The sequence below is a fragment of the Lissotriton vulgaris genome, chromosome 8, assembly GCF_964263255.1.
Source record: "Lissotriton vulgaris chromosome 8, aLisVul1.2, whole genome shotgun sequence".
Taxonomy (NCBI): domain Eukaryota; kingdom Metazoa; phylum Chordata; class Amphibia; order Caudata; family Salamandridae; genus Lissotriton; species Lissotriton vulgaris.
This window is the reverse complement of record NC_141696.1, coordinates 425,615,679-425,643,589: the sequence shown is the minus strand read 5'-3', so window position 1 is coordinate 425,643,589 and position 27,911 is coordinate 425,615,679. Positions and strand designations below refer to the sequence as shown.

The window sequence follows — 27,911 nt, the reverse complement described above, 5'->3', positions numbered from 1 at the left end:
GTAGGAAACAATTGTTAATACCATTGATATCCGAGCTTTATCAAATAGACTGTACTGCCACAGGTTATTCTTTGTAATATATATTCTTTAATTTGAAAAGATATAGAACAGTAAATATTTTGGATCTCCATCTCTGTGCAGGAGGCTAGACATCAGTCAATTGAGAAAAACTTTCTTGAATCTTTTGGTTTTCATCAGTTTTAAAAACATTGTTAACCATTTAAACATTGGAAAGCTAAATTACAGAGGTCGTTGTTTGGTTCAGGTAGTTAAATGCTATGAAGTATGCCTCCACTTCTCTCCTTTGCAACCACCTTTGTCCTTTTCCCCCACCTAATGGTAGGGTCCTAACAATCTTAAGCACCATCGGTACTAAGTAATGGCCTTGGGCCTGCTACAGTAGGACCACTATTACCATTATGTAGATGGCTCTCTGATAAGAGCATTCTACAGTGACTTAGTTGTAAGCTGTATGGCCCTTCTGCTTTATAATCATGGGTTCTTCTGTGTGCATTACCCAAACTATCTCTGATATTATCAAGTTGGCTGAAGTCTGGTGGCGCCATTGAGGTTTCATGGCTGGTAAAGGCATCCCTCTCTATTTCTCCTAGAGGATGTCTCTTCCTGGAGTACAACGTAGTAGTTCTTCACACATAGCTGCACCCATAAGGTATCTGTTACTTCACCCGACAGAGCTGTGGGACTAGCTTTTTGGCAGCCATTCAAAGTCCTTCTTAGCCTCCTATCTTTTCTTTCCACATGTAGGTGGTGAGCCAATGGACCAACCTAGCCTAACAGTGGGGTAACCCTTCCACCTAACCCACCCACCTACACTGGCCGCACCACATTGCAGACACACCCGACTCCTTGCAGTATGACTGGGCACTACATTGCCAAAACGGCTACTGTTTCGAAGTTCAATTTGTTCTGCAACATAAACAAGTTGGAGTCATGAGCAATCTTTCTAGCTTTACACCCCTTTCTGTCTGTGCTCAGAGCCTAGGTAGTAAACTGGTACAATACTACTGCCCTGTGTCAAATCTTCGAGAGGGGAACATGTTCCCCAGAGATCAGACATACAGATTAATTGTAGACCTGAAAGAATATTAAATTCACAGCTCTCATTGTGGTCTGTCCCTGATCAACGTTTCTGTAACCATGTGACGGCAACTTTGAGCAGAAATCCCCCTTGTTCAAGGGTTGGGAGCTAGAGATAGATGTTTTAGAAATGATTCTGAGCAGGAAGTGGAGGGATTTCGCTGCTTGAATAGAAGGTATCCGAGGTCCCTAGCAGTCAGGCTCATGCTGGATCATTTGGAGAAGTTTCTCCTTGGCTATACAGACCTAAAAAATATCAAGGACTGCTCTTTGGCTGTTTTATCTATGTGTGAAGCCAAGTCCAGAACTTGATTTTACTTAGGGAAAACAAAAAAGTGATATATTGGTTGCTTGAATTAATCTCAGCCGTTGGTAATTCCTTTGGGTGGATTTCTGGTCTATCTGGTTTTTTTTTCTTGCTGCTACTACAGACTGTGATCCATCATGTCTAAATCGAACTTAGCCCTGCCTAAATATCGAAAGCCCAACTAGAAGGGCTAGGCTTAATCCCCTTTATTTGAGAATAGAAGCAACCTTTGACATGAATAGGCCCTGTCGGGTCTCATAAGTGAGGTGTAGCTAGGATCCTGTGGCACAGAGGGCTATAGGAGTCCTGTCTATGCATACCTGTTGCGCTAAGGCTACCTCACTGAGAAAACCAAAAATGTTATAGATGGAATTTAAATCAAACTTTGAGAAATACTCCGGCTGCATAGTGAGGGTCATGCTTTAGACGTGTATCGTGTGCTTGATGTGCCAAATTGACTGAATATGTACCTCTGTTAAACAGAAGCTTGTGTGAAGTAGAATACAAGCAATTCCAGGTTCGTTTTTGCCTTGTAATTCTTCATCAGAGGTACATATTCAGTGTGGGAATTTACTGTTCCTCTAAGAGCAGGACTAAGGCCGATTAGCCTGTAGGTGGTGCCCTTGTTTAATGAGACAGAGGAGATAAATAACAACGGCATGGATTGCTTCAAGAGCAATTACCAGTGATCCAGGACATCGACCAGTCAACCAGGGCACAGTCTAGCTTCACCTACCTCACAAGGCTAGGGCTCCCTTCTGTCTTCTACCAAAGCAGGAGTTGTTGCTGTTAACTGTGGCCTCTCCCAAAACCACTGTTAACTTTCTCTAACTGGAAGGGAAATCTCTTCCTTTGCACTCTGCCTGAGCGCATTTTACCAGAGCCATTACTGCATCAGTGGCATTCTCCAAGCACATTACTGTCAGAAATGTGCTGGAGAGTTACATGGGTCACCTGAATTGCACTCTGCGACTGCTTTGCCCGTTATGTTGCCTTCCTGAGACAATTGATAAAAGAGGGAATTAACAAAGGTACAATTCTGTGCAGGGGAATGGCACATTGCTAAATATTTACCACAACGCTTGTGTTGTACCGGCTGCACTCTGAATTAAACATTAACTGGCCCTTAAACTTGGTGGCTGTCTGTCCCCAGGTTGGGAGGCCATCTTCAGGTACCATTAGAAAGGGGTGCTGGATAGTTCCCCCCCCCCTCCACTCTTATAAATATTAGCATTACTTACCTGAGAATATTTCTTACAGAGGGATGAATTAACATTTAACTGTTTTAGCGTCCTAACTTCCGTGACAAAAACGCAGTGTGTTTTGTACAAGTAGACTAGATATTGCTTCAACTTGACAATCTAAATGTAAAGTATATTTTTAAAAATAAATTGATGGAAAAACAGCATGGAAGCATATGTAACTAAAAAAGCGATCATAGTTAACTTAGCTGTACTCGTGATGCTCAGTATGGTAAAATGTTTTGTTCTCATTCTTAACATGTTTCTTAAAGCTCTGATACTGCCTCTTCTGGTGTTGGCACTCGTTCTTGATGATCAGAATTTAATGTGCCACCCTCTACATCAGTCGGAGTGTTTTCAATCATGGCAAGCTGGGTTTGTTCAACGTTGTACTCTTCGTTGTTCAGTACTGGTTGGTTGTGATTGTCTGTGCTGTATGAGGAATCCTGATGGGTGCGGTTGTCTCTGCTGTATGAGGTGTCCTCATGGTTGCGATTGTCTCTGCTGTATGAGGTGCTCTCATGGTTGCGATTGTCTCTGCTGTATGAGGTGTCCTCATGGTTGCGATTGTCTCTGCTGTATAAGGTGTCCTCCTGGTTGCGGTTGCCTATGCTCTGTGAGGTGTCCTCAGGGTTGCAGGTGTCTCTGCTGTGCGCGGTGTCCTCATGGTTACAGTCGTCTCTGCTGTATGAGTTGTCCTCATGGTTGCGATTGTCTCTGCTGTGTGAGGTGTCCTCAAGGTTGCGGTTGTCTCTGCTGTGTGAGGTGTCCTCATGGTTGCGGTTGTCTCTGCTGTGTGAGGTGTTCTCATTGCTTCTCATCCTCCTTTCTTTGTCCTGTTCTGAACTTGCATTTGGTTCCTCGGAGTTCTGGCGACGTTTTCTCCACCATAGATGCAGGCAGCCATACACGACAATGCAGGCAATGAGCAGAATTAGTATGCTGCTGGTGAGCCAAATACCCAATGCCAGCTCTTTCTTTTTGTTGTTGGCCGACGCTGGGTCTAGCGGCAACGTGTCGAAAACCTGGCACTGGTTACTGGTGGGATTTTGCGACTGGCAGGTGACACACAGTATGTACGTAGTGAGTGGAGTCAGGTTCTCTATGGTGAACGAAGTCCGCTTTCCAGGGACTCTCTCCTCCTTCTGAAAGTCATTCCTTGAGTGTGCAGATAGCATGCTGTTCCAGTTTGCACGGTACATTAAGCTGTAGAAGCTGTCTGAACAGCCGTATATTATTGGCCATATTATCAATGCCGTGCTGTCAGTTACATTTTGTACAGTAATCCCCATAGCAGCTCCGCCCTTGTATTTTTCTTGGTCCACTTTGGGAGTGTCTCAAGTTATCAGAAAGCTCTTTCGAGTGATCAGGGTGGCAGCATTGAGTTGTCTAATGTCTTTTGTTGCAGAGTAAGGGTGCAGATCTTTAATGTTTTGCTGTGGAATGAAAAGAAGTGGTTTGGTAAGCGAGACATTTTTAGCTTTATTGCATGCATACAAGAAAGACATTCTTCAATGATTAGTATATTTTGACGTTTTTAACCATTGTTAAAAGAAATGGCACAGATGCATAGACTTTGGTAGCCTGTCTAATCTGGGTATTTCCTTGATCTATTTAAATAAAGCAGCTTGTCCCTTAGCAATTGCTTTACCATTGCTGTGTTCAGACCATTCTTAATTTCTAGCGTTACCAATGTCTGTTAGATCTTTACAAATCTCTTGCTCTACAAATGCCTTGATCAGACTTTTCCTGATCTGTGCCTCTACCAATAGCTTTAGATATTTCTGTGGGTCTGCCGACTGCCGTGCTTTTTATAGAACTGTTGCAATTTTCACTCTTTGTACCTCCCACAAGAAGGTATTAATTGCGTCTCACACTTGTTCTGTGGAGAAGTCTAAAGTGTCTTACCTGTACTCTTTACTCCCTGCAAATGTTCCTTGGTGACCCCTTGTCATAAACTACTGGGTGGAATAGTCAAAAATTTTTATTGGCAAATTTTGTGGAATGTCTGAAAATTCTGCAAAATGATGCCTTTGTTGTAAATTTTGATTTGCTTCTATCTCGCATATCTTTATCTGAAAGCCCCTCACATAAAAAAGTATCACGAGATACAAGTAGGAAACTTGTTTGAGTAAAACATGAATTTCCTGCAGGTATCCTGCAAGATTTTTTAACGTTTGGCTGAAAAATATAGGCAAAATCAGATCATGCATATTTTCAAGAAATTTTACGAATTTCACCAGCGTGATGTTAATTTTTGCAAAGATTAATTGTGACTGTATCACTCCACTTCATCTGAACAGGACAGCCTGCTCTTTCTGCCGCGGTTAGCGTTTACTTTCGAGCTTGGTGGGTCATGGTGGACCCACCAGTCATAAGATTTACAAGAAGGGAGGTGACAATTGAATCTTCTCATATACTACAGATTTTTTTTTGTGCAAAATCATTTTTGTTGGCATTTGTATTTTGAGAGAACAGTACATCATAAGCAAACTCTGTAGAACATATTCTGATCAAGTATACATCTGATCATGGGGTAGAGTATTGTCTCAATACATGACACCGTCAACATTTCAATAAGTAGTAATGTCAACGTAGAGAGAGGTGTGAAGTGAGTCATGTAGCCTTGCAGGGCATCTGACGAGCTGTACTGGGAGTCGGGTGTTCACTCTCAAGGTCAACCCTACGCTTTGTGTGAGGCTATGCGCCAGTTAATGATTCAAATTGTACAAACCAGGGAGATATAACTGGAGTACACTGTATCTGATGGCATGTGGCATGGTAGGAATCCGCAAGCCACTGCATTCTAGCTGATTCACGATTTAGGCACGCGCAGGGGAGGGAGCTGGAAGGGACTGCTGGGAGCGATTTGTGTCTTGTCCATTTACGGCCTCTAACCCCAACCCACCCGGTGTCTGTTCGATGGTGGAGTTGCTGGGGTCTGCACTAGGGCGCACGTGCGCCATGGGGGAACAGGCAGCCTGGGATAATGGCACCTCTGAAGTTTCCTGCGCAAAGGAATGGAGAAGGACAGCCCACGGCATGGACAAAGGATGCTTGTGGATTCCCTTGACTTCTTCGGACCGGAGCATCTCCTCCTCCTACAGCACCCCATTTCTTAACTGTCCCCACCCATGCCGCCAGCAGAGGCCGTCTCGGTGTCTTCCAGTGCATTGCTGTGCACTGCTTAGCTAGAAGAAGCGCCAGGGATTCAAAGCGTGACTCAACTTTTTGACTCTTTCAACGTTTGTTGATGACTAGCGCGCAGGCCTCCCAAGTGTGGATGTCCGTGAGTCCAGTGACTGCATGGAAGGCATAGTGGATTGTTGCCCAATAAGCGTGGAGTGTTGGACAGCTCCAGAACATGTGTATAAAAGATGCTCCAGGTTCCGGGCATCTGGGGCATGTGAAGGACGCAGCGGGTAGTATTGCTGAAGGTTCTTGGGGAGGGGTAGGTGCTGTGTAGTATGTGCAATTGGATGTTCTTGATGCTGCAGTTGCAGGAATCTTTTTTTGGGATCTCTAATGAGTGAGCCCCTTCTTTATCGTGGAGTGGCCTCTGGAATTCAGCTTCCCATTTTTCTTGAAGGGGCACAAGGGTGACAAAGTTTAGGGCTTGCACTGCTTTGTATATCCAGGTGACCAAATGATGCCCTGGGCCCATCTGCATTAGTGTGTGGAGTACCGGATGTGTAGGGGGTTCTGTATCTATTGCACGCCACAATTTGCGGCAATCTTCTAGCAATTGCTTATGTAATAGAAATTGCCCATTGGGGAGCTCCACATCAGCCACCAACGCTGCAAATGTCTGCAGTTGACCGTTCAGATACAGGGAGCCTACCTCCATAAGGGAATGCGCTGTCCACACCTGGAACGTCCGTTCAGTATAGTGGGCCTTACCTCTGGGGAACCCCACCAGCACCAGGATGGGCGAGTATAGGGGTGCCTCGCAATTCAGCCTATGCATTCATTGCATGCAGGCGCGCACCACTGTCACCTGAAGGAGTTGGCTCAGGATCAGTTCTGCTCATGGTAACAGCATTCTCATATACTACAGATAATGTGTTGTATATAGCAGAGGCTGGCGCATGATCCATTGACTGATGGACATTAGGGGAGTTTGGCCGTCTGGATAGATTGCATTTCAGATGGGCTACAGAGTACGCTTTTTGTTACAGTGGGATGGAAGTGATCAGAGATGAGGGGGACAGTCTTTTTTTTTTTTAAATAGTGTTTATTAATTTTTTTCCTTTATCATTAGTGGCCAAGATGGGGGCCAGTTAATGGAAAATAATGTAAAGAACTTGCTGGAATGTTTCAGACATGATTTGCAGAATTGGAATTGCCCTTTATGAGATCATGCTTCTTCACAGATTACTAGATATTTTATATACCGCCCCATGGCAGGTAGCAGATGCAGCATTCAGGGCGATCGAAAGTGAACAGGTAAAGTTGGTTTGGTGTGATGGGGCTAAGTTTTTAAAGATTTTGGCACCCTGGCTTGCACACTGCGGTTTAACGTAAGTGGAGGAGTGTATTGGTTATGGACACTGTTGTCACATAGAGCTCGATTTCTGTAAAGTGGATGCACTGTAATGTATTTAATTTGGTCTCTTCCTGCCCTACAATTAAACTTGTCATTTAAAAAAAATCCAGATTCAGTCCACAAACACCAACTTTAAGTGTTCTGTAATTAATCGTATCCTTATAAAGTAGTAGTCTGTTTATTCTTCTTGTGGTTTTTTAGTATCACAAAAGAATGTGTCATTCCCAGGTCTGTGATGTCTGTTTTCTGCCAGTATTTAAAGCTGAGTCAAAGTGCAATCTTCACAAGTCAATGATGGCAGTAGAGAGGCCTTTGACTAAATAAAGTGCTACGGTGAGGTGTAAAAGGCACTCTGTTTTAAACCATGCTTTCTGTCTTGTAAAATGCAATGATTAAACAGATCCTAATGACTACACGCCATTTTCTGTTCATTCTAGCAGCCACCACTAACTGCATCATAACACTTAGAAGCAGCTCTTCCATGCCTAAAGGAGCTTTTAATATTATGGTCATAAAACAGAGAAATCATGGTGCAGTATTAGGAGCTATTTATATTATGGTGCTAAAACTGAGAATCAAGGTGCAGTCTCAAGAGCTTCCTTTCAGTGGTCTTTAGACTGTGGCATGCAGTCAGTATTTACTTTGAGGAAATTCATATTGACGACTGTTGTTATCATGTGGTGAATGAAAGGAAGTTGCTGTAACAAGATCCTTCCACTGCCTTTGTAACTTATTTTCTCCTTGGTTCTCTGTGTCTAGTGCTGGAATTTATTGGAAAACACGTACTCTGGGAACCCATAAATTTGGGACCAGGGTGTTGCAGCAGAAATTTGGTGGAGTCATGAAAAGTATGCTTCGACAGTCAACTTATACGTTTATTTTTTACAAACTGGCACAAGGAAATTGACAGCAAGGAGAAACACGATAGTAAATCTGTTGTGACTTATTTAATTGGTCACACAGGCTTCATGTTAAGTTAAAATATCTTAAGGATTAAGGCACCTGGTGCAGAGATCTTTGTGTGACCAGACATTTTGAGGGGATAATAATAGAAATGATACGAAAATTCTGGTAGTTCATGTACTTGGAGATATTTGTTTTTTTTCTGGTCACATTTTTGACTCGTAAAATAGCATAGCAGGTTAATGTGTCAGCTGTAAAGCACGTTGTGTAACATGCAGATCATAGATTTTATTGTACGTAAGTAGGTAATTGGATTACTGCCTTTGACACAGATCCTTTTGTTAGTTGCGGTTCGTAAATTGAAATCCTGCTAATATTGCTCCGTGAGCTATGAACTGGAACCAAGGAGCTGCATGTAACCTGCAAGGCTTGGCTTTAGAACCTTATTGTTTTTTCTCAATCTGTCATTATTCTAAGAGTACTAAAAAAGGGTTTCTTTAGGTAGTCATAAAGTCTTTTAGTACAGTGAGTCCCAACCAATTTGTTAAGTTTAACATTCTGATTTGTATCCTGTGGAGTTATTCATTTCATTTCAAGAGGCTCAAGATGCTTTGGGAAATAGGCTTAGGTCACTGCCTGCATTATGCTAAACTAGAAAGTGTTACAAGGGAGGTGTGGTGTGACTTCCTAGCCTTGTCGCTGGCGTCGGAGGTGCTTGTGGACCTTCTTCGATGGGAAGAGAGTCGGCATTTGATTATACTGTTTTATAAGGCTCTCCAGGGGGTCATGCTGAAAAAACCCTGTGCAGCTCGCCGAGCCTGGGAGCTGGAACTGGTGGGCTTGGTATCCGACACTGGCTGGACACATGCATTAGAACGGGTGCACACAGTCTCCTGCTTTAAATTGCTGCATTTCAATTTTTTATATCGTACCTATGGGACTCCTTCCAAATTAAACAGAATGGATCCCTCCAGGAGAGATCGATGTATGCGATGTGGGAGGGGGGAGGAGGGTGCTACTTTTTTACACTTGGCTTGGCAGTGTCTTGAGGTTCAGCAGTTTTGGAGGGCATTGGTTCCCAGGATAGAGGAGGCCTCTGGGTTAACGATTTCTCCAACTCCAATAGCTTGCTTGTTGGGATTGGTGGCCTGACCCAAGTGACAGAAGATTCCCTATAAACTCATGCAGATAGCTCTTCTATTGGCTAAACACAGAGTGGCCATAGGGTTGTTAGGGTCCAGGAAACCACTGATAGACAAATGGCTTAGGGAACTACTGGAGTGGAGAGCGGCAGAGGAACCACATATGCGTTTTGTGCATAAAGATGAGGGGTTAGTGGAAGAGATAATAGAATGGGGACAACTCCTCTAAAAATTTAATGATAAGGATGACTGATGTTAGTACGGATGGTGAAGTCTGACTTTGCTGACCGTTCTGTTTCTTCATGACTAGTGTGAGAGCCCACTGTGTCAATGAGAAGTACGCCATATTAGGATTTGGCTACTTGGTTTGGTTTATGTATTACAGTATGTTGCTCATAATGTGGTGTCTTAAAATGATGCCTTCCCTGGCATGTGTGATGTAACCCTCACTTCTAGAATCTAGCATCTATTTTCTTTTCCTAAGGACATATTCTATGAACCTGGGACTCTTGCACAGTATGGTTTGTGCTGTTTCTTTAAAAAAAACAATAAAACAAAGTTGCAAAAAAAAAAAACCTTTTAAATCTTGGCTTTGGTTTCTCCCCGGCTGTGCACTCAAAATATAATGCATACCATTAAGGACAGTATGTGACTTCTACACCTCATTACCCTCGGTGGCTTCTGTTCCATTTGTGGTCCATTTCTTTACGCACTTGTATAATTACTGATTCTGTATAATGTTTGTGTTATGTGTAATAGTAAGTGTTACTTAAATTATTATTTGGGTAATTATTCATACAGACATATGTACGTGACATTCTTATAGTGCATGCATATTTCTTATGCACAAGTGATGAAAAAAAGGAAAAAAACTTGCTTCCAAATCATAGTTCTTCATAAGTACTTTAAAGTGATAACAACCTGTGTGTCTTTGTTTTCCTCCATTGCATTGTCTTCTAGGCTCCAGATGGCTCCCAGCCAGAATGATACTGCAGCAAAAAAGGACAGGGCCGGGTTATCTGCTATTTATTGGTTACATGCATCTTCTGTAGTGGGCTAAGAGATTACCTGATTTGTGAACCCTGTTCACGACATTCCTGCTTAGTCACACAATGAATGTCTGAGGAGAGCATAATCACAAGCAATGTAGTGTCGGTGTTTAGACATTCCTGGCACTTTTTGAGCCTTGAATTACCAGTGGTGCCAATGAAATACTGTTCTTGAAACCACACTAGTGGGATATAACCATCATCAGCCGCAGAGCATGGCGAAGCAGTGGGACACTCTAGAGGTTAAGAAGATTGCCACAACAACAACAACAAAAATGTGAGACCTGCCTGTGGGTATCTGCAATCGGGGACACTGGGTGAGTGTTATCAGTACCCTGCTCAGAAATATAATTTTGTGTTTCTGATAATCTAGTTGATACCAGGAGTTTGTCACCTGGTTAAGCCACTCCAAATGAATGGCTCTAGCTTGGGCAAGGCAGGTCTCACGTGGCTGTCTGGTAGGTGATCAACCGTAGATCTCAAACCCGTCCCAGGGGCGAGTCCTCCACACGTCCGTCCTGCCACCATAACTGCGTCCTTTTCACCTTTTATTTATTCAACTGACAACATGATTTGGTGCATTAAATGGTTGCGGTTTATTCGAACATAACATGGTTGACATTTTGCAAATCATATGATCATTCATAAACATTCATGTTATCGCGTCCTTTTCATTGTCTTTGTACATTCATTGTGGTTGTTCGATCACAGACAGTATATTTTGTGAGGTGCCCCTTGTGCTGGGCCTTTTTTTCTGCGGTTCCAGGCTTCACCTTGCTACCGAATTTTGTGGGCATCCATCAGGATCTGCCGGGCTGCAAGTGCCGTTCCGCTTGCCTTGGATACTTTGTTGGCCACTCGCCTTCTCCTCGGGGCTTCTGGTTTGTGGCATCCCAAGGACCCTGTGTGAGCACTTCGTCTACTCTGCCTGTGGTCATATCAACTGCTCACTTAGGGGTTTATTAAGATTGCGGGCGGACAATGTCCATCCGCCACCATAATGGTCAACGGGACCGACCGCAAGAGGTGCGGCGGTCCCGCTGTGCCTATCAGGATTCGACCGCCACCATATTTAACATTGTGGCGGGCGGTGCTGTATTCAGCACCCGCCACAATGGTAAACTGGCATGTTGTGCATTTGCATGCACAACGTGACAGGCACCGCGCGGTGCCTGGCACGTTGTGCATGCAAATGCATGGGGGGGTACCTATGGTACCCCCCCAACTGCGATCACTGCATGCCTTTCCTTGGCAGCAAAGCCGCCTTGGAAAGGCTGCTTCCCGCCTGCATTCTAATATTTATGGTGGTGTCTTGCAGACACCGCCACCATATCAGGCCCCTTTTCCGCCCAGTCACCTGTGTGACCGGTGGTGGGTCTTTCGGTCCGCCGGGGTGACCGGCGGTGCGGTATTCAGCACCCGCCACAATGTTAAACAGGCATGTTGTGCATTTGCATGCACCGCGTGACAGGCACTGCCCGGTGCCTGCCACGTTGTGCATGCAAATGCAGGGGGGTAGGTTCCACCCCACCCACCCACTTCCTGGGGGCCCGCAACAGGCCCCCAACTGCGATCACTGCATGCCTTTCCGTGGCGTCGTTGCATTCTAATATGGATGGTGGTGTCTTGCAGACACCGCCACCATATCAGGACCCCTTTTCCACCCGGGTCACCTGTGTGATCAGCGGAAAACCGGCCGTCAGTCTGTCCGTCGGTCGGGGTCCCCCCGCCATCCTAATATGGTTGGGGAAATTACTGGCGGGCGGGGAATAATGTTGGGCGGATCCCCACCGCCATACGGGCGGTACTCCATGCTACACATTTCCTGATCGTTGCAATCATTCTTGCTCGCTGTATGGACCCAGCCTCCTCAATTTCCAGGGAAGGGAGGGTCCCCTTGAATTCCAGCAAGGTGGACTTAAACTTTCATCATTATGAAGTTAATAAACAAGTTTAAATGATATATATTTTGGCACTAATGTGGGTCGGCAAAGAAGCATGATGTGCATACGATTATCAGCGCCTCATGTTGTGATTACACAATAAGCCCCATAATTTTCTAATTTAACTGATTTATTATCATGGATATGATCTCAACCAATTCCGGGCGGCAGCTCACCCAAATATACCTTGGGGACTTTAACCTCCACTGGAACGATCGTAATGACGCGGTGGTAAATAGTCTTAAAAATTTCCTCGACGCTCTTAACCTCACCCAAATATGCAACAGCCCGACCCACGAGAAAGGCTCTATCCTTGACCTGATCATCTCCAAAGAGGACTCTATCCTACTCGAGTCCATCCAACCCTGTGACTGGTCAGATCACCATATTATCACATTCTTCATCAATGAAAAAGTTAAAGTCAACCCGACTCAATTCCCCAAACCGAAAGTTTGGAAAAGAGACATGAAAAAACTCAACCCAGGCTCTTTGCCCCCCAACAGGCTCAATCTCCTTCTTCCACCGACAGACGATACGGACGCTCAAACCCTGACTGACCACTATCTCAATGCCATGACCACAATAATTAATGAGGCTGCACCTATGCAGCTGAAAAGAGTCACTACTAAAATCTCCAACCCATGGTACGACGGGAGTCTCAATGAGGATAGACGAGACATGCGAATGGCTGAACGTATCTGGAGAGCAGCTCCCTCTGCAATGCACCTAAAAGACCTGAAGAAAAAGAGAAACGCCTACTTCAGGAAAATAAAACGTACAAAATCAGACTTCTTCAGCCGCCAGCTCGACCAGGCAAAAAACAGACCGAGAAAACTATTTGAGCTTATCAGATCACAATCCAAGGAACAACCCCAACCAATTAACACTGCGAGTAAAGCACCCTCCTGTGAAGACTTCGCTGCTTTCTATATCCAAAAAACTGACAACATAAAAAGCGATCTCCTTATTGATGCAAGCCTCCATTCCAAACCCCAGTGCCCAGCAACCGCTGAACCAAAAAACAATGCTACATGGTCAACCTTTGGCACATACTCGGAAGAAGAAATTGGTAAACTGCTCAACACCCTGAAACCATCCAATCACCTCACGGACCCCTTGCCTGCCTCCGCAGTAAAAGACTTTACCCCTCTGCTTCTCCCTCTCTGGACTAAAATTGTCAACAGCTCTCTCCAACAAGGAAGCATCCCTGACTCCCTCAAAGTTGGTCAAGTCACACCTCTACTAAAAAAGCCCACAGCCGACCCCTCTGACCTCAACAACTACCGACCCATCACCAATATTCCCACCCTCGCCAAACTACTAGAAAAATGCGCACAACTACAATTGACTAAGCACATTGAGCAATTTGATCTCCTCAACCCGCACCAGTCAGGCTTCCGAGCGGGACACAGTACTGAAACGGCCATGACGCACATAATTGACGACGCACTTCAAATGCTAGACCAAAACGACATTTGCCTCCTCATCCTTCTTGATCTCTCTTCAGCATTCGACACCGTTAAACATGAGAATCTGCTAGAACTCCTAAACACAAGAATGGGCTTATCTGGTACTGTTCTCAAGTGGTTCACTTCCTTTCTTCACAACAGGACGCAGAAATTCAAGAGCAACAACCTGATGTCCTCGCCAATACCTGTAACGCTAGGAGTCCCCCAGGGCTCCTCTTTATCCCCAACTCTGTTCAACCTAGTCATGGAACCACTCACCACCTTGCTACAAGCATCCAATGTACACTTTCACATGTACGCCGATGACACCCAACTTTATCTCAAATTACAATCTCCCAATGACATCCTGCTCCTGAACGCAACAATCAGATGCACCCAATCCTGGCTTGCCGATAATCACCTTAAACTCAATGCCCTGAAAACAGAGTTCCTTCTGATCTCACCTCCAGCTAAGAGCTCCACTGCTCAAACCTGGCTTAAACACCTAACTGCACTCAATGTCCAACCCACCATCGTGGACTCAGCAAAATCTTTAGGCATTACACTTGACACCAATCTCAACATGCAGCAACACATCAGCAAGGCAAATAAGGGCGCGAACTTCCAGATCAATACTCTGAGAAAACTTAAACCCTTCCTCCCAGCCAAAGACTTCCAAACCGCAGTACAAGCTATAGTCATCCCCCGAATTGAATACAGCAGCACTGCACTAGTCGGACTCCCCCTAACCTCAACCGCACCCCTAAGAGCCTCCCTAAACGCTGCAGCGAGACTCATCACTGGGTCAAAAAAGCACTCCCACATTACCCCTGACCTGAGAGCCCTGAATTGGCTGCCATTTGAAGCCAGAATACACCTGAAAATCGCCTGCATGACACACAAGGTGGTTCACCTTAAATCACCCGGTTACCTCGCCCAGAAATTGACAATATCTGGCGGAACCAGAAACACTAGAGGCACAAATAATCTTCTGCTGAAACCGCGAAGATTCCGGAAGGAAAAAACATATAAGCGCTCCTTCTCTGGAATGGCACCTAGGATCTGGAACTCTCTCCCTCCAGAAACAAGGCTTATCCCATCCACTACACTCTTTAAAAAAGAAGTAAAAGCTATCCTCATGGCTAAATACACTTGAACTAGTATCTAGAACTCTGTTAACACTGTACTACATGCTTCTACCTGCTTGACCCCTTTGCCTACTTGTATGAGTAGTCTCCCTCACATACCCCGTATGTAACCTAGTTGTACTGTTTGATTTATTGATTTATTTGTATGATTACGCCCCCATCATGTACCCCTCTATGTAACCTATTTGTACTGTTTTGATTTATTGATTTATTGGTATGAGTACGCCACCATCTATGTAAAGCGCTCTGATATCTGCAAAGATCTTGTCCGCGCTATATAAAACTTTTAAAATAAAATAAATAAATAAATAAAATCAGTTTAATGGAGAGCCAAGTATTGTTCTAAGCTGTCTTTATTTTATAGGACAGTTTTAATAATGGTTTCCTCAAAACTTTAGACCAGTCCGTAAACTTGTCCAGTGACACATTTTGTCTTCTGCCGAGGTCTGTAACTAGCATCGGGCATTCTTGTCTGGTACATTTGCTTGTCGCTTATGCATGAAAATAGATTGGTTTGCGTTTGCCAGCACGGCATAGTACAATTTATGAACAGAAAGTCTAATTTCCTTTGTTACAGTTTTAATCTTTTAATTTTGAGACATTAGTAGATTATTTTTAAGTTTCAATTGGGCCTATATCCAATTTGGTCATGTACTCCGGGATAGCGCTCCTGTTTCCAAATGCAGTGCACAGATTCAAGTATAGCAGAAACCTTACAACTGATTTCCTGTATTATGTCTTGGATGTTCAGGCTGCACCCATTTTAGTTGTTGCACCCAAATACCATTGTTGATGTGCCCTCCAAAATGCTAATAATAGTGCGCCATTCCATTTAAAGCGTGTTCTACTTCGAAGGCACTCTCTAAATGTTATCAAGTAAACATATCATTATATAGAACATCCACCCCTTCGAATATGCTTGGTGTCTTATGATCAGTGCATCGCTTGCACTAGGTGTTTTAAAGTGTTGGGATTACCCCAGTAAACCAAACCTTGATCTTAACCTGTTAAGCGATTTTTTTACCTTAATCAACCTACCCTGCCTGGAGAAAACAATTAAGAGTTATGTTTCAAAGCCACTAATAAAATACATACAACAACCCCCTTAAGTAGTGTGCTTAAATCATATATACAACTCTTGTTCTCATCTCCGTTGTGCCCCTTATGTCACAGCGCCTCGTTTTTTTAAGTGCACTGCTTAACACATGAAAGTTTGAATTCCCAATCTAGATGTAAAATAAAGACACTAATAACATTGAATAAAGCATCATGAAATACCAAAATGCTCTATGGCAGTTTTTTTGCGGAACAAGCAAGGAATTCAAGATAGGCACGTTTTCATAGTTTTCCTATGCAAGCCTCAAAATCCCTTCACTCCTAATTTCTGTCTTGTTAAAAGTAGCAGTGAATCACAGACAACAGCATCATCCTCATTTTCCAAAAAAACAAAGTTCAACTTCAATACACCAAAGTTTAAAAACGAAATTGACCCAGCAGATCTCTCTGCACTCCTGCTCAGTGATTCCTCCCCCTTCCTACCACAGTAAAGCCCATGGGGATTAACATTGTAAACGCTTTATCACTTTCACCTCACATCAACCAGCGAGCAGGCCATCTGTCAACTAATTCCTGCTCTCACTCAAGAAAGTTAAGCAGCTCACGGAAACATCAACTCTTTAATTATATACTGTCTCTACTTTGGCAATGCATTTGTGGGTGGTGGTCCTCAATTCTCTCTTGCACCAGTTAAGGCTGTTCTTCATTGAATGGACAGACTCTTATCACCCGAAAGGAAATTTGACTACATATGATTGCATATGATCTTACATTGGCTCCCAACAGAGGCCAGAAGCAAATATCAAATCTATTACCTTATGTCTATTGTTCTCTATCTGGAATATTCATCTTATTTGACTAAGCTTCTTGCAATCTCTGGCGGACTGCAGGATATCATGAGTGAAGAGTCCTTACTGGTGGAAACCCTGAAAATCAAAACTTCCTTGGTGCTGTAGCAATCCACTGGTGCAGCAACCAATTAGTAAATTGCCGTAATTTCCTTAGCACTTCACACTTTGTCACCCAAGCACTGTATCATTAATTACGGTGATTCTCATAAACAATATGACCAGAAGAAATATGTTTTCAAGGGTTTCTTGAAGTTTAGGATCTCATCCTCGATCCTCTCATTCATTGCAAGTGTAGTCCATAACTTTGCCACCTGACACAGAAAACAATTCCCATCAGATCTTTACATATTAATTGTAGATACTCGAATCATATTCTGAGAGCTAGACCTTAAATCGGACTTATTGGTAGAGATTAATGCCCTCTTTTACATAGGGTGGTGCTTTTCCCAAAAAGAGATGTATGCACCTAAGTCTGAACTTACGTGACAAGAAGCCAGTGCAGGTTATTTAGAGTTTAGTATACGTCAAGACTGCCAAAAAGGATTTTTGCAGCTCAAGCTTTTATATTCTGAAGAACTTGCGACTAAAATTCTCTACAAAATCCCAAGAGAGGGACACTTCTGTAGACAGTTATGTCTCAATTGCTTTGGCAGTAATAGGTTTTCCAGGTTTTCCCAGGAGATTAAGAGCCCCTTTTAGAAGTTTTAAATTTGTTGTACAAATTGATGCGCAGGTTCACTAGACTACCAAGAGTTGTCTAGCGATTAAAGAAGATGCACAAGGTTTTTATCTCCCTAGGAGGGATTTTTACAACCGCCGTCCCTAAACTAAGTAGACTTGATTATAATCTCTTTAAGGGAATAGTGAGCACTTACAATGAGCAGCACTTTTTTGTAACTGATTAAGACTAAGCCAAACGACAATAATCAAAGTTTGCATTTTTTTTAAATGATCCTAACCATGCCCTTAAAAGTCCTTTCTTTCATATTTAAGAATCACACTAAGTCTCCTCTCTTTCAGGCGACTGCTATAAACTCTTCCATCTATACCTAGACTACTTCCGAACATACAAATTCTACTGTCCGCACTACAAAGAAACATCCTTTTCAAGTGTTATTGATATGTAGTTCTGTTGCTTAGTGGTTTTGAAGTCGGTCTAATTTAGCGACTCCTTACATTTAATTTCCATTTTACAAAGTAGACACCTTTTTATTTTATCTGCATCTAGATGTAGAATATTTGTTTTTGGAAAAGATAGTGTCCTTGTTGAATGTGCCCTACGAGCCTCAAGCAGGTCCAGACCGGTATAATCTGCTTACGACGATGAATAATACGTGGTCCCTCAAGTTGGGAGATTTGAAATAGTTAAACTTATTGATCAGGTGAAAACAAAAGGCAAATGACCAAGAAGAACCAAAAGGCCCGGTACAAGTTGAGCCTTACTATAAAGATCGAATGCCCTTCCTACAACCAGATTATGAATCATTATTTCTCACCTCTCAGATATCGATGACAGCAATGACTTCCTTACCACTGTACTTAACTTCACTCTGTATTTCATGCATGCATCGACATAACATCAGGCTAACCATTGGCCATTAGAAGAACGTCCACATCTGTTGTGCCCTGTGGGAGCTCCACTGCTTTCCCCCCTGTACTGCTTTACATTGCAAGCATAAGCATATTAAAGGAAAGAGTGTACCACTGTTTCCGGTCCCCTTCAAACCATACAGAGTAGTGCTCTGGCAAAATGGCAACTCCAGATGGCTCATACAGAATGAACTGCAAAGCAAGCCTTCTCAGTGGTGCCACCCAGACTTTAAATTCTACTTATGGAAGGCAATAAAGCAACACCTCCAGGTTAGCTGTGAATGATTTAAATGGATGTTCATACTGTAGCTTGGAGTGAAACAGAAAGGTGTATGCACTTTTTCTGGGCTTTTGGCCATCGAGCACATGGAAGTAATGTGCAAATTCTAATAGGTACATAAAATTAACCTTGCAGACAAACAGCATGGCAGGTTGCGTCTTCCACTAATCCACACTGATGCAGTAGCATGCTGAGCACATATGCATGGGCACAGTGGGTTTTCACAGCCATGTTCCCCAAGCATAAAAAACAAGTTGCGTTATGCAAGCAAAGCACAGTTAATTTTGCAATGCACATAAAAATATACTGCCTGCTACCCCGAAAAAATTCAATCTTCAGGGCTATGCTACTGTTAGGCTTCTGTCAGCATTTAAGAGCTCAAAATTTAACGATCTGCAATGCTTATCCATCTCCTGCGCAACCGTTGTTGTACTGTTAGTGACTGCATAGCAGGTCGATAATGCTCAACATATTATACCATTGCAGACTGTGGAGCTGGTCATTAACACTAGTTGTTATCCCTCCCTGGACTTATGGACCCAAGCCCAATATAAGGAGTTTTAAGGACAGTAAGTGTTATTTACTGGCTTAGAGATATAGACCTAATAAGGGCAGCAGGTTCAGTGATTACAGGGCCCAGGGGTGTGAGAAGCCCACTGCACTTGTTGTTTACTACCTTGTGAGAGGTTAGGGCTCGGAGACTATGGATACACCTCTGTATTGTACTGTATGCTATGTTCGAGGCATATGGGCTGCAGACCATACACTATTGCATAGATCACCATCTGGTGGTGGGCCCGGATGATTGTTGTTGTCTTGGAAGAGTCTTTGTCTGTTGGATGACTCCTCCTGTAGATCGTAGTGCGCATGGGCTTCGACTCCATCTTCGGATTGTTTTTTTCAACTTCCTGTCCTACATCATACCATCGGTATCGTCTTCGACAGTAATTCCAGTTACTCTCGTCTTGCGCTTCTCGATTCCAGCGTTCGTCGGGCCGTCGGGTCCAACTGTGCTTTGGGCCTTTGGCTCATGAAAAGAACACCCTTCAAGAAGTGCCCTCAGTGTGGACACAAATTTCCTCACACCGATCTTTATGAGGTTTGCAATCTGTGCTTCTCTCCAGAGCACGAGAGTCGAGATTGTGAGGTCTGCGCTTCGTTACGCTCCAAGAAGACCATCGGGGACCATTGAGCTCGAAGAGTCATGGCGCAGTCATCTTCATAGACACCAGACCTCATCATAGACGAGGCTCCGATCGAGGTAGAGTCCGAAGAACAACAGCAGGACGACATCGTTTCCGAAGCAGAGGATTCCGCTTCCGGAGCCGAGGATCAATCAGAAGATGACTATCTTCTTCCAGCTGGTCAACAGGTCGTGAGTACAAGCGTCGACCCTGTTCAACCCCCCATACCGGGACAGGCTTCGGTTCCACCTCCACGTGCACACCGACCAAAACCTTTCCGACGCCGGCCTTCTGGCTCGGGAGCGAAGATTCCAAAGAAGCCTCCAGTCAACTCGGACTCGAGTCAGTCTGTCGGTCTTAATAAGCAGAAGGTCCTCAAACCAAAATAAACTCCGGCACCAAAGCAGCCCTCGGTACTGAAACCGGTTGAGCCGAAAGCAAGCTCAGCACGGAAAGACCGAACCGAAAACAACTCCAGTTCTGAAAAAAGTCGACCCAAAGCCTGCTTCGGCACCGAAACACACTTCGGCTCTAAAGGTCTATGATTAGAAACGCACTTCGGTAATAACAATACCGGATCCAAAAAGCTCAGATCCAAGAAAGAAACATGATACCAAGTCTTCGGAACCAAAGCAAAAATCCGCTCCAAAGACAATAGACACTGTAAAACCTAAGCATTTCGGTCTCAAACAGGATAAATCGGCACCGAAAAAGGATATTTCAGCAGAAGAGCGTTTCCACCCAGACCCAAAGCAAAAGACTCTTCGTATTAATCCAAAGACTGGACATGTCATTACAGTGCCTGTAAAGAGGAAAATGCACTCTCCCAAACCACCTCCAGTTCTTCTCAAAAAGCATGCTCAAACTTCCCCCATAAGAATTCCTTCACCTTTGATAGAGATGCCAATAGGTATCTCTCCTGTACACTCACCATCCAGCACACATAGCCCCATACCGCAGGATGATGATGATGAAGACAATTATTCACAGGGGGTAGAAAGTGAACAACACATAGATGACACAGATGACCCAGACAATATTCCTGGGCCATCAGATGATCCCTGGGAGGATTAAAATGCGCCAGATCTGCCACAAGATGACGCATACCCTTCTAGACCATCTCCTCCAGATGACACTATTGGATTTACACAGCTCATTCATAGAGCAGCCACTTTTCATGGAGTGGACTTACATACAGATCCAGTGAAAGAGGACTTCCTTATGAATACACTACTGTTGTCACATAAAACCACAACCACATTACCAATACTTAGAGGAGTGGTGAAACATGCACCAGAGGTATTTAAAGACCCCCATCAGAGCCAGGGTAATTAACCCCAGACTGGAAATAAAGTATAAAGCGGCTCCAATTGACTCAGCATACATCAAAGGTCAGCTGCCATTGGACTCAGTAGTATCAAATGCGAGGAAAAGAGCTAACTCGCAGACAACAGGGGATGCTCCACCCCCTGATAAAGAGTCCAAGCTTTTAGATGCTTCAGGAAAACGCACCATCTCACAAGCAGCCAATGTCTGGAGAATTGTTAACACTCAAGCTTTATTAGCGAGATATGATCAAGCTCATTATGATGAGTTGGAATCACTCATGCAACATTTGCCTGAACAATATAAGACCAGGGCTTCTGACGTAATACAAGAAGGCAAGGTTATTACAAATACCTCAATCTGCTGTGCATTAGACATTGCAGACACAGCCTCTAGAGCAATAAATACGGGAGTACTGTTGCGTAGACATGCATGGCTACGCATCTCGAATTCAAGCCAGAAGTACAGGCCAGTATCTTAAATCAACCCTTTGACCAGCAACATCACTTTGGTCCAACAGTTGATAATGCACTATAGAAAATGAGAAAAGATACAGATACGGCAAAATCCATGGGAGCCTTACAAAGTCAGACCCATCGAGCATCCTTTTGTCGGTCCTCATACAGGGCGCCTCTAAGGGTTTTCAAACTGACAACACCTCCTCTTTTTATAAAGCGCCCTCCCAAACCTCGCCCAGTAGAGGGTATTACAGAGGAGGATATAGAGGTAACAACAATAAGGGTAGAGGCAGAGGCAACAACAACCGCAATGCCTCTACTCCCAAACAGTGACTTCCCGTCCATCCCCCCAGACCTTTCCACTCCTGTCAGGGGGAGATTACAACAGTTCCTACCTGTCTGGAATTCCATCACCACAGACAGGTGGGTAAGACAAATAGTTCAGTCAGGCTATTGCCTGGAGTTCACTTCCACTCCTCCAACAATACCACCCATACAACGTCCCATGTCACAGGAGCATCTCACACTCCTAAGACAAGATGTTGCATCTCTACTACAAAAGAATCCAATAGAACCAGTCCCAAAACACCATCAAAACACAGGAGTTTACTCCCTATACCTTCCCATACCCAATAAGGATGGGTTCCTCAGACCTATACTAGATCTAAGGCACCTAAACCTGTACATACAATCTGACCACTTCCATATGTTCACACTACAACAGGTTCTGCCGCTGTTAAAACAAGGAGACTTCCTTGCCACATTAGATCTCAAGGATGCCTACTTCCACATTCCTATCCATCAATCTCACAGAAAGTACCTTCGATTTGTACTAGAAGGTCAACATTACCAATTCAAAGTACTCCCTTTCGGAGTAACTACAGCACCTCGAGAGTTCACAAAGTGTCTAGCAGTAGTAGCAGCACACTTAAGAAGGGACAACATTCATGTCTTCCCATATCTAGGATTCACAGTAAATCAAAAGAAGTCACACCACTAAACATCCCTGTCTCAACACTACTAGGTGCCACAATAGATACCTCCAAAGCAATTGCATACCCCAATCCAACAAGAATACAAAGTATGCAAGCTCTTATACAAAAATTCCAGTCAGGGGCGTGGCCAAGATGGCGGGGTGAGCGGACGCTTCCTCCCGTAGCTCCTCCGGCCCAGCTCCGCTTGAGCCCCGATTTCTGCGCTTCTCTCCCCCCGCGGCTGCATCGCGGGTGAGAGGACTGTGCCGGAGTTCGTGGGGCACATTTTGGTGCCACTTTGGCCTCTGTGGCCCCGGGGGAAGTTCCCGAGAAGTTCATTCTGAGATCGCTCCGAGGAGTGGAGCCCGGGTCGCCCCGAGGAGAAGAGCTTGGAGGCGGAGCGTAGTGCGGCGCTGTCCGCACGCCTCGGCTGGCCCGAGTGCTGAACAGCGGACAGCCTGTGATCCCGGGGGAGCGGACTAGACGGACTCCGCGGAGTGAGGTGGCTCCCTGGCCGGTGCCCTGGCGGAGGGCACCATTGCTGGACGACGGACCTTAGCCCGGCACCGGCGGTTCCCCCCCCTACCCGGGGCCTCGAAGGGTGACGACTTGCGAACTCCGCGCCTGGAGGCGCTGGATGGCGGAGTTCGAGCAGTGCCCGAGCCGGACAAATCAACTGGTGGTGGAGGAGGGCATTGGTTTCATGCTCTCCGGACCCGTTACCATTTGAGACTCGCCTATGGACTTGCTGGCCCGGGCTGCCTTCTTGGGTCCCACCCTCCCGCCATCTTGTCTTTGTGTGGCTGAGCACAGTGATCCCTGCCCGCGTCCTTCTCGCACGGGAGCCTCGGCTGGTTCTGGCACCAACTCATCTGCTGCCCTCCCTGGGAGCACAAAGCAGGAGGCCTACACTTCGGACGTTGCTGCCTGTCCTACTGGCCCGGGGGCCGTCTTGCCCAGACCGCCATTTTGTCGCCTGTGACGCACTACCCTTGTCTTCGGCGAAGGCCTCACATCTGGTGCCCACGAGGGGCGGAGCTCGCCTACAGCAACTGACCCTGGGCTTTGCCGAGCCCCAAGATGACTGGACGACGAGGCGCAGCGCGAGGAGACCGCACTCTGCCGGAAATGCTCGGCAGGTCCCAGCAACTACGCGACAGGACGCAGCCGTCCCCGGGGGCCTCCCGGGCATCAACGGACGCAACTGTGGGCGAGCCGCCGGTCACGCGGTCCTTCATGGAGGACCTATTCAGCTCCCTCAAGGAGGACTTTCAAACTCTTAAGACCGAGGTGGCTGGAGAGGTCCGGGAGGTGCGCAGGGAGGTCGAGGGCCTGGGCGAGCGGGTCGATGCTGTGGAGACGGCGGCTCAACGCAGCGATGAGGAGATAACCCACCTCCAGCAGGATGTCCTCCGCCTCCGGGAGCAATGTGTTGAGCTCCAGGCCCACTCGGAGGACCTCGAGAACAGGTCCAGGCGGAACAACATCCGGGTGCGGGTGTTTCATCCGCGGATGAAGGTGCGGACCTGGTGGCTTACCTGCAGGGCCTGTTCCGCGACATCTTGGGGGAAGGAGCGGACTTCCCAATCCGCATTGACAGGGCACATAGGGTGGGCCGCCAACGCCAGCCATCGGCACCCCCGCCTGATATCCTGGCATTCTTGCCGGATTTCCCCCTAAAGGAGCGCATCATGACAGAGGCCCGCAGGAAGCAGCCACTGACCTTCCGAGATAGACCTGTGGCGCTCTATCAGGACCTGTCCGCCATCACACTACAGAAGCACAGGTCCTTCCGCATCGCTACGGACTTTCTGCGAGAGCACGAGACAGCCTATTCCTGGGGTCACCCCTTCCGTCTTATCTTTCGATGGAATGGGGTGCTGCATCAGCTTCGCTCCTTACAGGATGTCTGCGGAGTGCTGGGTCTTACGGCTACGGAGGAGGAAGGGGCTACACCCGCATGGAGGCGCCCCGAGCGGCGGGGCCGACGGAGGTCGAGAAGGCGCCCATCGTCAGCACCGGCGAGTCGTCCAGACTCGCCCACCATCAGATCTGAAATGGCGGAGGCCCTGAGGACTGCGGCCAGGAACTTGCCTGAATCTACTGGTGTGGCCTTAACGGCCTAATTTTTCTCCGGGGGGAGAGGCTCTTAGCTTTGACGATGCTGGGCTGGGGCTGGGGGGGCGAGGGGGGTGGTGTGTGGCTGGACGTCCACTTGACTATTTTCTGCAGACTCGCCCATTTGGGCCGGACTGAGACTATGGGGTGTTGTTTTCTGCTTTTTGTTTTGGCTGGTTGCCTTAAGGGGGTTTTGGGGGGGTTTCACTGTTGGTTTGTTGTGGGGGGGGGTCCCGTCTGAAATTGTCCGAACGTGTACGATGCCGCTTTTGGCCTTCCCTGCACCCCTACCCCGCGCGCCCCCTCCGCTGATCTCCCGCCTGCGGCATAGCGCGTTGTTTCCCCGGAGGCGATGCCACCCCTGAAAGTTGTGACCCTTAATGTTAAGGGTCTGAATAACCCCGTGAAACGTAGGGCGATCCTTTCCCTGTTGGAGGGGTCGCAGGCGCGGATATCTGCCTCCTGCAGGAGACCCATTTACTTTCCAGGGATTGCCATAGGTTGCGCTCTGCTAAGTTCCCCACGCAACTCTTTTCCTCTGCTGCGACTAAGACCGCTGGGGTGGCCATTCTCCTAGCCAGCTCCTTTAGGGGGGAGGTGTTGTATAAACATGCTGAGCAGAAGGGGAGACTTTTAGTGTATCGCATGCGCTTGGGTGGTGTTGCCTTTACGGTTGGTTCGGTTTACAGCCCAAACGACCACCAGGATCGTTTCCTGGAATCGGTGTTGGTGGACGTTACTGCCTCGCCCGATCGCCATATCATCTTGGGGGGAGACCTGAATATGGTCTTCGACTCCACTTTAGATAGGTCAGCCCAGCGCTTCCCGCAGACAGGGGAGCTTTCTAAGGCGGTACAGGACCAGATTGCGGAGTTGGACCTGCATGACCTCTGGCGCACCATGCACCCCACCGATAGGGACTACTCCTATTTCTCCCACGCACACCGCACTTATTCGCGGTTGGATTATCTTTTGGTGAGCGGCCCGCTTCGCTCGGCCGCCATGGCGGCGGACATCGGGGTCTTGTCCCTGTCCGATCATGCGCCGGTTTCCGGAGTCTTTGCGTGGCCGGCGGCCCCCCCTTCCAGAGGGATGTGGCGGCTCCGAGACACGCTTCTCCATAAGAAATCGGTAGTGAAGCGGGTGGAGGAGGTCATCCAGGACTACTTGACCCACAATAACAACTCTGACACGTCCCTGGCTACGCAGTGGGCTGCTTTGAAAACAGTCGTCAGGGGAGAGTTTATCTCCATTTCCTCGGCGGAAAACAGGGAACGCCAGCGCAAGAGGGAGGAACTGACAGCGCAGGTTAGGGAGCTTGAGCAGGTCCACCGCCGTACGGGGGCTCCTCGTGTTTGGAAGCAACTGAAGGCGGCACGGAAACTCCTCTCTGCGTTGGATCTGGATCGGGCGGAGTACGCAGCGCTGCGCCTGAAACATGCCTTTTACACCGGCGGGGACAGGTGCGGTAAGCTCCTGGCCCATAGGCTCAGGGCCGCGCAGCAACGCAATGTGGTGAAGGAGCTGGTGGGAGTGGGTGGGATCCCGGTTTCCGGTGACGCGGAGGTGGCAGATTCCTTTCGCTCCTTTTACGAGGCACTGTACGCTTCAGAGCCTTCCCCACCGGGAGAGGCTGAGGCCTATTTGGATTCCGTGACCCTCCCGGCCTTGGACCCCTCCCAGGCGGACCACCTGGAGAGGGACATTCACGTGGAGGAGGTCATCTCCGCGATCGCGCGGCTGAAGCATGGTAAAGCCCCGGGTCCGGATGGCTACACGGCCTTGTTCTACAAGACCTTCTGTCCCACTGTTGCTCCTCTCCTGGCCCGCTTGTTCAATTCCTTCTCCGAACCGGGTGCCATTCCACCGGACCTCCTCTCGGCGACTGTGTCGGTTATCCCCAAGCCGGGGAAGGACCGGACCTTGTGCGGCTCGTACCGACCCATTTCGCTCCTAAATGTGGACCTCAAGCTTTATACCGGAATCTTGGCGGCCAGACTGGGTCTACACCTACCAGGTTTGGTGGAGGCGGATCAGGCCGGTTTTGTACCCGGTAGGCAGACGGCAAACAACACGAAGAGGGTGACGCACGTGCTGGAAAAGGCCTCACGCGTCCCGGGGGAGCGGATGCTTCTATCAGTCGACGCGGAGAAGGCCTTTGATAGGGTTCATTGGCCATATCTCGAGCTGGTTCTTGGGAAACTGGGGATCGGCGAGAAGTTCCGCACTATGGTCTTTAACTGCTACAGGCGACCGTCCGCGTCAGTGCGTGTCAGTGGACACAGCTCCGGCAGCTTCGCCATTGAGCGAGGCACGAGACAGGGTTGCCCCCTCTCGCTGCTCCTCTTTGCCCTTTATATGGAGCCGTTTGCGCAGAGGATCCGCGACAACCCGGACGCTATTGGGGTGAAGATGGGGCAATACACACACACTGTTAGCTTATACGCGGACGATGTCTTGCTGACCCTAGATGACCCCAAGCGGTCACTCCCTGCCTGCGTCCAGGAGCTGAACGCTTTTGGCCGCGTCGCGGGCTTTAAAATGAATATGGCCAAGTCGGCTGCGCTGGATGTGTCGCTTTCTGCCGACACCAGGCGGGACCTTCAAAGTCTCTTCCCTATGCAGTGGTCCTCCTCCACGGTGGCTTACCTGGGCATTTTGCTTGCCCCCTCCCTGCCTGCTATGGTCGCGGCTAACTATTCCTCTCTGGGCAAAAAGATCAAGGAGGAACTCGGCCGATGGAACAAGGGCCTACTTTCGTGGCTAGGCCGTATTGCGGCGGTGAAGATGACAATACTACCCCAGATCCTGTATCTTTTTCGCGCTCTGCCTCTTCAGCCCCCCGTGGGTTGGATACGGCAGGCGCAGGCAGACATCTCCCGCTTTGTGTGGCAGGGCCGTAAACCTCGGATGAAGCGGGTCCTCTCCATGCTTGCCCCGGAGGCGGGAGGTCTCGGAGTCCCGGACCTCCGGAAGTACTTCCAGGCGGTGCAGCTCCGGTACCTGGTGGAGTGGAGCCGGTGGGAATCGGACAAACACTGGCTCTTTCAAGACCAGGCAGTTGCAGGCCGTACCCTCCAGGAGGTCCCGTTCCTGCGGCGCATCCATCGACCACCTAATCTCTACGCTTCCTTTATCACCCGGGTCCCGCTAAGAGTGTGGGACGCGGTGTGTGAGCTTCGGGAGCTCACCACTTTTCCATCGCCGTTCACTCCCATTGCTGGCAACCCGGACTTCACCCCGGGTCTG

General features: G+C 47.1%; 2 protein-coding genes across 3 annotated transcripts in view; one reads left to right on the top strand and one right to left on the bottom strand.

The window, feature by feature from the left end:
- LOC147697124 (cytoplasmic FMR1-interacting protein 1) overlaps nucleotides 1-27,911 on the top strand; it is a 533,654-nt gene that overhangs the window by 322,656 nt on the left and 183,087 nt on the right. The gene's annotated exons all lie outside the window — the stretch shown is intronic.
- The window catches only part of LOC147697125 (uncharacterized), a 36,190-nt gene continuing 8,410 nt past the window's right edge, over nucleotides 132-27,911 (bottom strand). Inside the window, exon 2 of the mRNA XM_086933293.1 lies at nucleotides 132-4,082. Coding sequence (XP_086789419.1) covers nucleotides 2,913-3,938 — 1,026 coding nt within the window. The 5' untranslated portion in view covers nucleotides 3,939-4,082 and the 3' untranslated portion in view covers nucleotides 132-2,912. The remainder of the gene's footprint in view (nucleotides 4,083-27,911) is intronic.